The following is a 12,450-nucleotide window of genomic DNA, read 5'->3' on the forward strand; positions in this document are numbered from 1 at the left end:
CAAATATTTAGGAGCAAAGTAAGTCTATTATCAAATATCCAGACTGATAAGAACATATAATTCTTCTTGAAATGAAGGAATGGGACAGAAGTAGTAAAAGAATGACTGTACTAGTGATAAGAGATGACCTGAGGCCTAGGATTACTTCAATCTTGATGTTTTTATTTGATAATTCTGGTGGTAGTAATGGAAGTGGTAGTTACTGTGGTAAATAGCCCTCACCTTTCGCAGCTTGCAAGTGATGGTCACTGAGGCTGCCTTGTTGGAGTTAGTAAGAGAAGATCAGAGCAGTCTTGACCTATCTGGCTATCCACAATTGCACCAGTTGATGAAAGAGCATTTTTCTATTTATGGCTAACTCGTATTATTGTGTAGTGAGTGAATATAGTGAATGTAACATATAGGAAGGAGGTGACCTCCTACTAGTATTTTGAAAAAGATTTATTTCTGGCACAATTGAGAACACTAGGAATGTTTATTACATTTTAATATGTATGTAGGCAAAATAGGCTATTTAATGATGTTTGAGTGTAGAGAATTGGTAACGTATAGAACAATATAAGATTTTGTTGTTGGAAAGGCACACGCGTGTATACATTAGTATACAGTACTATACTAGTACAGTGTATGCAATGGGCAATAATAGATCTTGATTTTAACAAGGCTTCTTCTACTTTTTAATGCCTTCAGAAATAGTTGGAGAGATATGGCTTGAATAACAGTGTAGGTTGCATATTATAATTGAACAACTGCATGCTAGATTGTTGATTTTAAGTAGTTTTAGTAAACTAAAACTCATACCGTATCCTTATTTGGCATACGGGACCATTAATAATTATTGTTAAGGTCACAACTACATGGGATTATATAATTTTATGCCTGATGAATTTATGTTGTAATTTTATACCTGAGTACAATTTAATGACTTGACAATTTTCACTATTTCCTTCCATACTGAATCAGGATCAGGAGGCAAGTTGTCAACTGCTAACTTCTCTGTTAATAAAGCAATATGAATGTGAATGTGGATTGGAATTTTTTAATACTTAATTTCTCATGTTAAAACTCTTCTGTGGTAAGGGCAGTTTCTTTCTGTTCTACCTTCTATGAAATAAAGAATATTTGTAAGGGTCTCTCTAACACCTAACGCAGTGCTTGGCACCTGGTAGGCTTAGTAAATATTTGCTGGCTTAATAATACTGACTGACTCTTTATAGTACCCACACATATATTTAAAGATTTATTTCATTTGGGATATGTATGCATTTTTTTAGAAACCATGTTTTGAACAAAGGAGTGAATGAGCACCTGAACAAACAATAACTTTTCTTATTTTTTACAGGTGCACAGACCAGATTTACATTTGAGCTGCCAAATCACAGATTACGTTTTACTTCAAAAGTTTCTGCCACGGATATGTCAACCATTCCTCCTTCTGCCAGTCTCAACCTTCCTCCTGTTACTATGTCAGGAAAATATATAATGGAAGAGCATGATAGTTATTCAGATCAGGTGTGGAGTATAGATGAACTACCTTCTAAACAAGGGTACTATTTACAGGGAAATTACCTACGTTGTGTGGCAGAAGTAAGTTTACTTTTTAATTTTCTTACACTCTATCATTTAGGAGTCTTTAAGGTTTAGGCGTACCAAAATATGTAGTGATCCAAACTTTTAAGACGGATCATTAAATCATTTATTCTTATAGAATTCTGAACTGAATCTGGTGTGTGTGTATGTGCACATGTGTGTATATATCTGCCTCTTTCTCTATAGTTTCATTTAAACATTTCTTTTTTGTATTAGTCATCTTTGAATTTATATTTCTTATATTAGATTTCACATCCATCTCTGTAATATTTTTATGGCTCATTTGATTATAAAAAAGCTAATATTTATATGCATTGACTTGTACAATACTTAAATCGATCTTAAGAGGTAGGTATATTCTCATTTTGTAAGTGAAGAAACTGAGCCTTCAGGAGGTTACACTATTCATCAGGTATACATAATTATTAACAATATAAAGGTGATACAGACAGATAAAATAATTACAGTCAAATTCACAGACTAATTTCTTTACTAAGGGAAGTTGAAAGCCAGCATACCTGATTTTATCATTTTTTCACTTTATATTGGCACAACTGTCACAAGTTTAAAAAACATTTGGATATATATTTTTTGTTTGATTTGTGTTCAGCAGGTCATCTGTTATTATACTAATTTGATACAGTAGAAATTTGAAGCTGAGAGAAATTAAATAAGTGTCCCTAAATCTCCCCACTATCAAGTGAGAAATGTAGGATTCATACACAGTGCTGTCTCAGCTTCCTTTGTCAGTTTGTCAGAAACAATTTCAACTTTATCAAAGGGCAATTTTATCAAAGGGCAATTTTATCAAAGGGCAATGTTTTCTGAGTTTTATTCTTTAGAATGTGAAGCATTTATGAGAATGCTCTTGAGCTCTTTGCTAGAAATATTACAGCTATGGGAGATATTTAAGTCTGGTTTGCCTTCGTTAGACCCTGCTTACCCTAGCATCTCTCTAATAGTTGGGATTTCTTTGTGTGAAAATGTACAAAAAAATGTGTACAAGATTGTAGAAGTCAGATATTTATTTAAAAGGTAGATTATAGAGGTGCCTGGTTGGCTCAGTTGGTTAAGTGTCTGACCCTTGATTTCAGCTCAGGTCATGACCCCAGGGTCATGGGATCAAGCCCCATGTCGGACTCTGCGCTGATCATGGAGCCTGATTAATATATTCTCTCTCTCCCTGTCTGTCTCCCTCTCTCTCTTTCTTGCCCTCCCCCCCCACTAGCTTGCTTTCCCTAAAGTAAATAAATAAAACTTAAATAAGTAAATTAATGGGTAGATTATAAAGCATATTGCATTTGTGCTTTCTATTCTGAAAAATAAGCACTCCAAATTCTAGTTTAGCAATACTATTATAAATGTTTCATTTGACAGAAAATAAATCTAATGCAGTATGTTGCATAATTCCTTACTAATATTAGAAAGGGATAAAGTTTGTAATTGGGGCAGAACACAATCCCAGATTTGCTAAGAATGCAGTTAATTATAAACACTTGAAGGAATCTAAAATTGCATTCCTCAGAGAGTTGCCTGGTTTACTATGGCCTGAAATAAACACACATGAAAATCACCTTAGCCCATTTTGGACTATTCTATAAAAAATAAAGTGTCCAGGGCAACTTAGACTTTATGTGACTTCTCTTTTAATTAAAGACTACTGAACCTATTATGTGCTCTTAATTTTTGGTAAAAATATGAATGCTGTCAAAGTAGCAAATTTGAAGCATTTCCTTTATTCATAAGGGTGTTTCAAACTATCTTTACTATAATACTCAACTTCAGTTAGGACCTACTTTCTGTTCAATCTGTTTATTAATTTTCCCCAGAAATTTTATGCCTTATACTAATCATAGGGCATATATTAAAGCTGATTGAGTATATCTGATTAGTTAAATCATGCAAATGTAAGCCTCATGAGAGAGAGAGCCATAATTTTATTGTTTTTATTCACCTTAGCATCTAATGAGGTACACAAAGTAGATGGTCAATAAATATTTGAATGAGTAAATAAATTTACTTTCACATGTAATGATACTTGTCCATGGTTCTAAACACTACAACAGTAGTCATTGAAAAAAGACACTACCCTGGACAAAATTCCGATTTTGATATTAGCAGGTAACATAAAGTATAAATTTCATTCTTTTTCAAAAGATAGAAAACAAAAAACCTTATTGCCCGCTGTTATTTGCAAAATAAATTTAAGGAATGGCCTATAATAATGTCAGACCAGTAAAGTATTGGGCAATGTGAATATTTTATAACCTTTCTCAAATAGTATGTAGATAATTCATTGTTTTTCTTCAGAGTTTGGATGACTTATGTGAGCAAAAGATGTATTTAAAACAAATATAGTCAGTAGTGTTAATCTAGTGTTCTGATTTTGTTTTGGCAGGTTGGCTCTTTTGAACATAATCTCACAACCGATCTGCTAAACCACTTGGTATTTGTGCAGAAAGTGTTCATGAAGGAAGTTAATGAAGTAATACAGAAAGTTTCTGGTAAGATAATCTCATACCTTCCATGGTATGAGCGTTCATCCTGTCATTTAGATATATTTAAACTCTGCATTCCTTTTCTGGCTTTTCCACCTACAGATTCTTTTGCTTATTACTTACTTTTGTCATGTGTAATACATACGTTTATGATTTATAAACTTCACAAAACTCCTTTATACTTTCTCTGCCTGCCACCACAAAAAGAGCGAGTAGTGTATGTCTATTAACCAAACTAATCTTACGCATTTGGGAAACAAGATTTAGATCAATATTAAGATTTTGACTTTATACCATATGGTGACTCTGCATGCTCTATAGCAACCCTTATGATATTTTTGTTATGCCTCAAGAGTAGATTACAAATGGGCTTCTTAATTACAGTTTTACGTCTTAATAGGAAGTGTATGTTTGATTTTAAAAATGTTTAACTGATCTTTAATTCACAAGATAAAGTATTAAGTATTAGGATGGAAAATAAGTTGACTATGTAAGCATCCTTGAGGCTAAATATTTCCAGTATGGATATAATCACGTTAAAATAATAGTGAAACCAGGGGCGCCTGGGTGGCTCAGTCGGTTGAGCGTCTGATTTCGGCTCAGGTCATGATCTCGTGGTCTGTGAGTTTGAGCCCCGCCTCGGGCTCTGTGCTGACAGCTCACAGCCTGGAGTCTGTTTCAGATTCTGTGTCTCCCTTTCTTTGTCCCTCCCCCGTTCATGCTCTGTCTCTGTCTCAAAAATAAATAAACGTTAAAAAAAAAAAATTTTTTTTTTAAATAATAAATGTTTGATAGAATTACCCTGGAAAGCAATCTGGCCCTGGACTCTGGTTTTGGGGGAGATTTTTGATTACTCATTCAGTTTCTTTACTGGTTTTGGGTCTGTTCTAATTTTCTATTTCTTCCTGTTTCAGTTTTGGTAGTTTATAGGTTTCTAGGAATTTGTCCATTTCTTCCAGATTGCCCATTTTATTGGCGTATAATTGCGCATAATATTCTCTTATTATTGTTTGTATTTCTACTGTGTTGGTTGTGATCTCTCCTCTTTCATTCTTGATTTTATTTATTTGGGTCCTTTCCTTTTTCTTTTTGATCAAACTGGCTAGTTGTTTATCAATGTTGTTAAATCTTTCATAGAACCAGGTTCTGGTTTCATTGATCTGTTCTGGGTTTTTTTTTTTGTTTTTGTTTCAAAAGCATTGATTTCTGCTCTAATCTTTATTATTTCCTGTCTTCTCCTGGTTTGGGGTTTTATTTGCTATTCTTTCTCCAGCTCTTTAAGGTATAAGATTAGGTTATGTATCTGAGACTTTCTTCCTTCTTTAGGAAGGCCTGGATTGCTATATATTTCCCTCTTAGGACCACCTTTGCTGCATCCCAGAGATTTGGGGCTGTGGTATTATCATTTTCACTGGTTTCCATATACTTTTAAATTTCCTTTTTAACTTCTTGCTTAGCCCATTCATTCTTTAGTAGGATGTTCTTTAGTCTCCAAGTATTTGCTACCTTTCCAAATTTTTTCTTGTGGTTGATTTCGAGTTTCATAGAATTGTGGTCTGAAAACATGCACGGTATGATCTTGATCATTTTGTACTAGTTGAGGGCTGATTTGTGTCCCAGTATGTGATCTATTCTGGAGAACGTTCCATGTGCACTGGAGAAGAATATATATTTTGCTGCTTTAGGATGAAATGTTCTGAATGTATCTATTAAGTCCACCTGGTCCAGTGTGGCATTCAAAGCCATTGTTTCCTTGTTGATTTTCTGTTTACACGATCTGTCCATTGCTGTAAGTGGGGTGTTGAAGTCCCCTACTATTATGGTATTATTATCAATGAGTTTCTTTATGTTTGTGATTGGTTTATATATTTGAGTGCTCCACATTTGGAGCATAAATGTTTACAGTTGTTAGGTCTTCTTGGTGGATAGACCCCTTAATTATGATGTAATGCCATTCTTCATCTCTTGTTACAGTCTTTATTTTTAAAGTCTAGATTGTCTGATATAAGTATGGCTACTCCAGCTTTCTTTTATTGACCATTAGCATGATAGATGGTTCTCCATCTCCTTACTTTGAATCTGAAGGTGTTTTTAGGTCTAAAGTGGGTCTCTTGTAAACAGCATATAGATGGATCTTGTTTTCTTATCCATTCTGTTACCATATGTCTTTTGATTGGAGCATTTAGTCCATTGACGTTTAGAGTGAGTGCTGAAAGATATGAGTTTATTGCCATTATGTTTCTTGTAGAGTTGGAGTTTCTGGTGGTGTTCTCCGGTCCTTTCTAGTCTTCATTGCATTTGGTCTTTCCCCGCCCTCCCCCCCCCATCTTTTCTCCCCTGAGAGTGTCCCCCTTAAAATTTCTAGCAGGGCTGGTTTAGTGGTCACGAACTCCTTTAGTTTTTTTATAGCCTCGCTGGATAAAGAATTCTTGGCTGCATATTTTTCTGATTCAGCACATTGAATATATCCCACCACTCCTTTCTGGCCTGCCAAATTTCTGTGGATAGGTCTGCTGCAAACCTGATCTGTCTTCCCTTGTAGGTTAGGGACTTTTTTTTCCCTTGCTGCTTTCATGATTCTCTCCTTGCCTGAGTATTTTGTGAATTTGACTATGATATGCCTTATTGATGGTCGGTTTTTGTTGAATCTAATGGGGGTCCTCTCTGCTTCCTGGATTTTGATGTCTGTGTCTTTCCCCAGGTTAGGAAAGTTTTCCACTATGATTTGCTCACATAACCCTTCTACCCCTTTCTCTCTTCATCTTCTGGGACCCCTATGATTCTGATGTTGTTCCTTTTTAATGAGTCACTGATTTCTCTCATTCTTAAATTGTGCTCTTTTGCCTTAGTCTCCCCCTTTTTTTCTGCTTCATTATTCTCCTTAAGTTTGTCCTCTGTATTGCTGATTTGCTGCTCTGCCTCCTGCATCCTGCATCCTTGCCACCACATCAACCATTCAAGATTGCAGCTTAGTTATAGCATTTTTTATTTCATCCTGACTAGCTTTTACTTCTTTTATCTCTGCAGAAAGGGACTCTAATCTATTTTCGACCCCAGCTAGTATCTTATTATCATGATCCTAAATTCTGGTTCAGACATCTTGCTTGTATCTGTGTTAAGTCCCTGTCATTTCTTCCTGCTCTTTCTTTTGAGGTGAATTCCCGCTGAGTTCTGTGGTTCAGGTTGTGCAGATTATTGTGTTAATCCTCAAATCAGTTTTCTAGGTGTGCAGGATGGTTTAGTGTTGATCTGGCTGTATTTCATGGATGCGAGACGCAAAAAACAAAAACAAAACAAAACTTCCATGCTATTCCACCATCTTGGCTCCTCCAAAATCTTTTTCTTTTAATGTTTATTTATTTTTGGGAGAGAGAGTGAGTGAGCATGCACAAGCAGGGAGAGACAGAGAGGAGGACAGAGGATCCAAATAGGGCTCCACTACTCCTCAAACTCAGGATCTTTGAGATCATGACCTGAGCCACCCAGCAACCGAGAAAGGCTTTTCTTAACCTTTGAATTGCAATCAATGAGGAGTTAAAGTATATTCCTAAGTTTATGAAGAATGAACTGGAAAAGAAGACTAAAAATTAATATTCTAACCATGAAGACTTACCAATCACTATGGAGAATTCAGAAATAAGATTCTGATTCTAAAGTCATTTAGTGGCTAGGTCTGATCCTTGAGTCATCCCTGACTGGAGACAGCCATGAACTCTAGGAAAATAGCTGAAAGTAAGTTGTGTATCATCTAGCTATCACCAGAACCTCATAGAGTGGAGATCTTATCAAAACCAGAGAAGGTACTCTTTACTGAGAGGGAATGCTTTGAACCCTTATAACCAAGTTTCTTAGTATTCTAATCTCGGTATTGCTTCCCTCATCTACCAAATCTTCATAGTTTTTGTCCTTATTTCTTTTTTTCTTATACCTTTTTCTCATGCTTTTCCTTAATATTACATTTAGCTCTAGGACATTTTCTCAATATTACATTTAGCTCTAGGAATACTCATTTACATCAGTCATCAAGTTTGTTAGGAAATTCTTTTTTGAGGAATCAATTCTTGTAATCTTACTCTAACGGACTCCCTTGATTTTAGAAAGACATGGATAATCACTGACCTAGTAAACATAAAAGATTTATTTTTGAATATGTACAGTCATCTTAGAAACATATAAGGAGGTTCCCTTCTGAGAATTGGGCCTTTCATATATTTAATTCATAATGAGGTAAAAAAAAAATGAAGTTAATGTGACTAACAATATCTGATATTTCTATAAGCTAAAATTATTGTGTAATACATTTGTAAGAGATGGAGCTCTTGCTTTTACATTTTAAGAAAAGTGTATTTTTCTGAAACTACTAAAAGATACTCAAGGCTGTGATAGATCAACAAAAAAATAGGCTTTTAAAAAAATGGACTTTACTTATTAGAGAATGTTTAGGTCCATAGCAAATTGAGGGAAGGTTACTGAGATTTCCCAAATATCCCCTTGTCTCCAGTCATGTATAGCCTCCCCCATTATCAGCATCCCCCACCAGAGTGGCACATTTGTTACAAATGATGAATCTGCATTGGCACACCATTATCACCCAAAGTCCATAGTTTACATTAGGGTTCACTCTTGGTGTTGTACACTCTGTGGATTTAGAGAAATGTATATTGACATTTATTTGCCATTATAGTGTCCTACAGGGTAGTTTCACTGCCCTAAAAATCCTTGGTGCTCCACCTATTTATCCCTCCCTTGGTTGCTTCCATATTTTGGCAATTATGAATAAAGCTATAAATATCTGTGTGTAGGGTTTTGTGTGGACATAAGTTTTTAGCTCCTTTGGGAAATAACCAAGGAGCGTGATTGCTGGATCATATGGTAAGAGTGTGTTTAGTTTTATGAGAAACTATCAAACTGCTTTCCCAAGTGGCCATACCGTTTTGCATTCCCACCAGGAATGCATGAGAGATCTTGTTGCTACACATCCTTAACAGCGTTTGGTGGTGTCAGGGTTCCAAATTTTGGCTATTCTAATGGGTTTGTAGTGGTATCTTAAGATTGTTTTGATTTGCATTTCCCTGATGATATGATGATATGTATAAAGCATCTTCCCTTGTGCTTATTTGCCACCTGTGTATCTTCTTTGGTGAGATGTCTGTTAAAGTCTTTGGCCCATTTTTTAATCAGGTTTTTTGTTTTCTTATTGAGTTTTAAGAGCTTTTTGCATGTATTAGAAACAGTCCTTTATCAATTATACCTTTTAGAAATATTTTTTCCTAGTTTTGGCTTGTCTTCTCATTCTCTTGACACTGTCTTTTGCAAAGAAAAATTTTTTAATTTTAGTGGAGTACAGTTTATCAGTTCTTTCATGGATTATGACTTTGGTATTATATCTAAAATCTCATCGCCGTACTGAAGGTTTATTTAGGTTTTTTTCTTACTACGTTTTATAAAACTTTTATAGTTTTGTGTTTTACATTTAGATCTGTGATCCATTTTGAGTTAATTTTTGTGAAACCTGTAAAGCTTATGTCTAGATTCATTTTTTTTTGCATGTGGATATCCAGTTATTCCAGCACCATCTATTAAAAAGACTATCTTTGCTTCATTGTATTGCCTTTGCTTCTTTGTCAAAGATCAGTTCACTATATGGATCTCTTTCTGGGCTCTTTGTTCTGTTCCAGTGACATTGTCTCATCTTTCACCAGTCCCACACTGCCTTGATTACTGTAGTTTGTAGTCTTGAAGTCAGGTAGTGTCAGTCCTCTAGCTTTTTTCTTCTCCCTAATTGGCTATCCTGGGTCTTTTGTCTATACACACCTTAGAATCAGTTTGTTGATTCCCACAAAATAACTTGCTATGATTTTGATTGGAATTGCATTGAATTTATAGATCAAATTGGGAAGAACTGACATCTTGACAGTATTCAGTCTTCCTATCCATGGACATGAAATATCTTTCCATTTATTTATTTTATTTATTCATTCATTTGTTCATTCATTCATTCATTCATTCCATACTCTTGTTTGATATCTTTCCTCAGAATTTTGTAGTTTTCCTCATGTAGACCTTGTACGTATATTATTAATTTATACCTAAGTATTTAATTTTTTGTGGTGCTAATGTAAATGGCATTGTGGTTTTTGTTTTTCTTTTTGAGAGAGAGAGAGAGTATGCACACACACACACATGTGTGGGGAAAGAGCAGAGAGAGAGGGAGACAGAGGATCCAAAGCAGGCTCCGTGCTGTCAGCACATAGCCAGTTGTGGGTCTTGAATTCACAGACTGTGAGATCATGACCTGAGCTGAAGTCAGACACCTAACCGACTGAGCCTAGCATTGTGTTTTTCATTTTAAATTCCACTGTTCATTGTTGGAAAGTGATTGGGCTTTGTGCATTATTAACCGTGTATGCAACCTTGCAGTAATTGCTTATTGGTTCCAGGAGTTTTTTTGCCAGTTCTTGCAGATTTTCCACACAAATAATATATATAATCCTGTCATTTGTGAACAAAGACAATTTTATTTTCTCTTTCCCAATTTGTATACCTTTTATTTCCTTTTCTTGTATTATTGCATTAGGTAGGACTTCTTGTATAATGTTGAACAAGATTGGTAAGAGGAGTCATCCTTGCTTGTACCTTATCTAAGTAGGAAAGTTTCAAGCTTTTGACCATTAAGCATGATCTTAACTCTAGATTTTTGTAGATATTATCTAATTGAGGAAATTTCCTCTATTCCTTTTTATTGAGAGTTTTTATTATGAATGGGTGTTGGATTTTGTGAAATGCTTTTTCTGCATCTCTCTCTTTTATTTAAATTTATTTTTTTCATTTAAATAATCTCTATACCCAACAGGGACTCTAATTCATGATCCCAAATCAAGAGTTGCACAGTCTTCCAAATGAGCCAGCCAGGCACCCCTTTTTCTGCATCTCTTGATATGACCATGTGATTTTTCTTCTTTAGCCTATTGATGTGATAGATTGCATTAATTTGATTCCCTAGTGGAGAAAACTTCTCATCCCATATGTATAATATGCTCCCTGGGATGATGCTAAACTCAGCATGCATTCAAAAAGATTAATCACTTTAAGATGGAGAATTTAAAGATTATATATGCAGAAAAATTTTTTCATCAAGAGGAAGAAAAGTGGAAATAGAAGTTATACATTAAAACATCAGAACATTATTTTGTGGATGTCATATTGATGGACAGCAAATGATATTAATAGGAACTGTATCCCAGGGTCTCCTACCCCATGTTTTTTTTAAATTTATAGGACCAACCTTTGTTGACATACTCTATTATTAGCACATATTAGCTTATGTTTAAAATTTCTCCACCTTTATTTTTTTTTTATTTTGTTTGCAGCACATCTAAATGTAAATAGCATTTTTGATTGAAGAAACTAGTCCAATTTACTTTTTTCCCATAAATGGAAAAATGAGACATATAATTACATTTGTTTAATTATATACATAATGTTTTAATTTTGCCCTTATAAAATGTTCTTAATAAATGCCTCCATGTGCAGTATTATCCCTATCTTATATCTATGGCAGGAAATGTAACATGGCTAAGGTTCCCTAATAACAATTGGATTAATAATCAGAAAACAGAAAATAACTGTTCTTTATTTTTTTAAATGAACAAAATAATCATCATTTTCCTTTTAAAGTGATTTCCTCACACCCACATTTACTTAGGTGGGGAGCAGCCTATTCCTCTTTGGAATGAACATGATGGGACGGCAGATGGAGATAAGCCTAAAATTCTACTCTATTCCCTGAATTTGCAGTTTAAGGTAACATACAAATAATTATACTTTTCAAAGTATTTCCCTAATTTTTTAATTCTAAATTTCTAATTTTTTAGCTATAGAAAACTCATATTATACATAAATGTGCCAAGTAGAAAATAAAAATGAAGTATAACCCCATCCACTCAAGAGAAAAGGCTTTAACAAGTGAATATTCTTTAGTACTTTTTTCTATTTGTATGTTTACATATGCATATTATTTATGCATTTTAAAAACTTTGGGTACCTTTCCATGTCAGAACATATAGATCAACTTTATCTTCCTCAACAGCTCTACTATTTATTATATAGTTGTAACAGTTTATTTAACTGTTCCCTACTGGTAAATATTTTAATTTTTTTCTAATTATTACAGCTATAAGTTACTCTGTAAGATATATCTTGTACATTTGTTCAATTAACAATAATACCTTAATAGAAACCTTAATATTTCAAATATTTAAGATATCAGCATTGTTAAAAATATCATTATTACCAAATAGTTCTTTAATTATAATTAATGTTTTTAACCCATGAACAGTTCAGATGTTAAATACAAAATACT

The 12,450-nt window shown here is 34.2% G+C and overlaps 1 protein-coding gene across 5 annotated transcripts in view; it reads left to right on the forward strand.

Moving 5' to 3' along the window:
• Positions 1-12,450, forward strand: part of BLTP1 (bridge-like lipid transfer protein family member 1) — a 211,637-nt gene that overhangs the window by 147,028 nt on the left and 52,159 nt on the right. For all 5 annotated transcript variants that reach the window (XM_047091912.1, XM_047091908.1, XM_047091911.1 and 2 more), the window contains exons 52-54: positions 1,343-1,587; positions 3,989-4,094; positions 11,794-11,891. In XM_047091912.1, the coding sequence (XP_046947868.1) occupies positions 1,343-1,587; positions 3,989-4,094; positions 11,794-11,891 (449 nt within the window). The remainder of the gene's footprint in view (positions 1-1,342; positions 1,588-3,988; positions 4,095-11,793; positions 11,892-12,450) is intronic.

Source organism: Lynx rufus, unplaced genomic scaffold, assembly GCF_022079265.1.
Source record: "Lynx rufus isolate CCGP_SWC_20201006 ecotype Redwood Valley unplaced genomic scaffold, mLynRuf1.p SCAF_3, whole genome shotgun sequence".
NCBI lineage: Eukaryota > Metazoa > Chordata > Mammalia > Carnivora > Felidae > Lynx > Lynx rufus.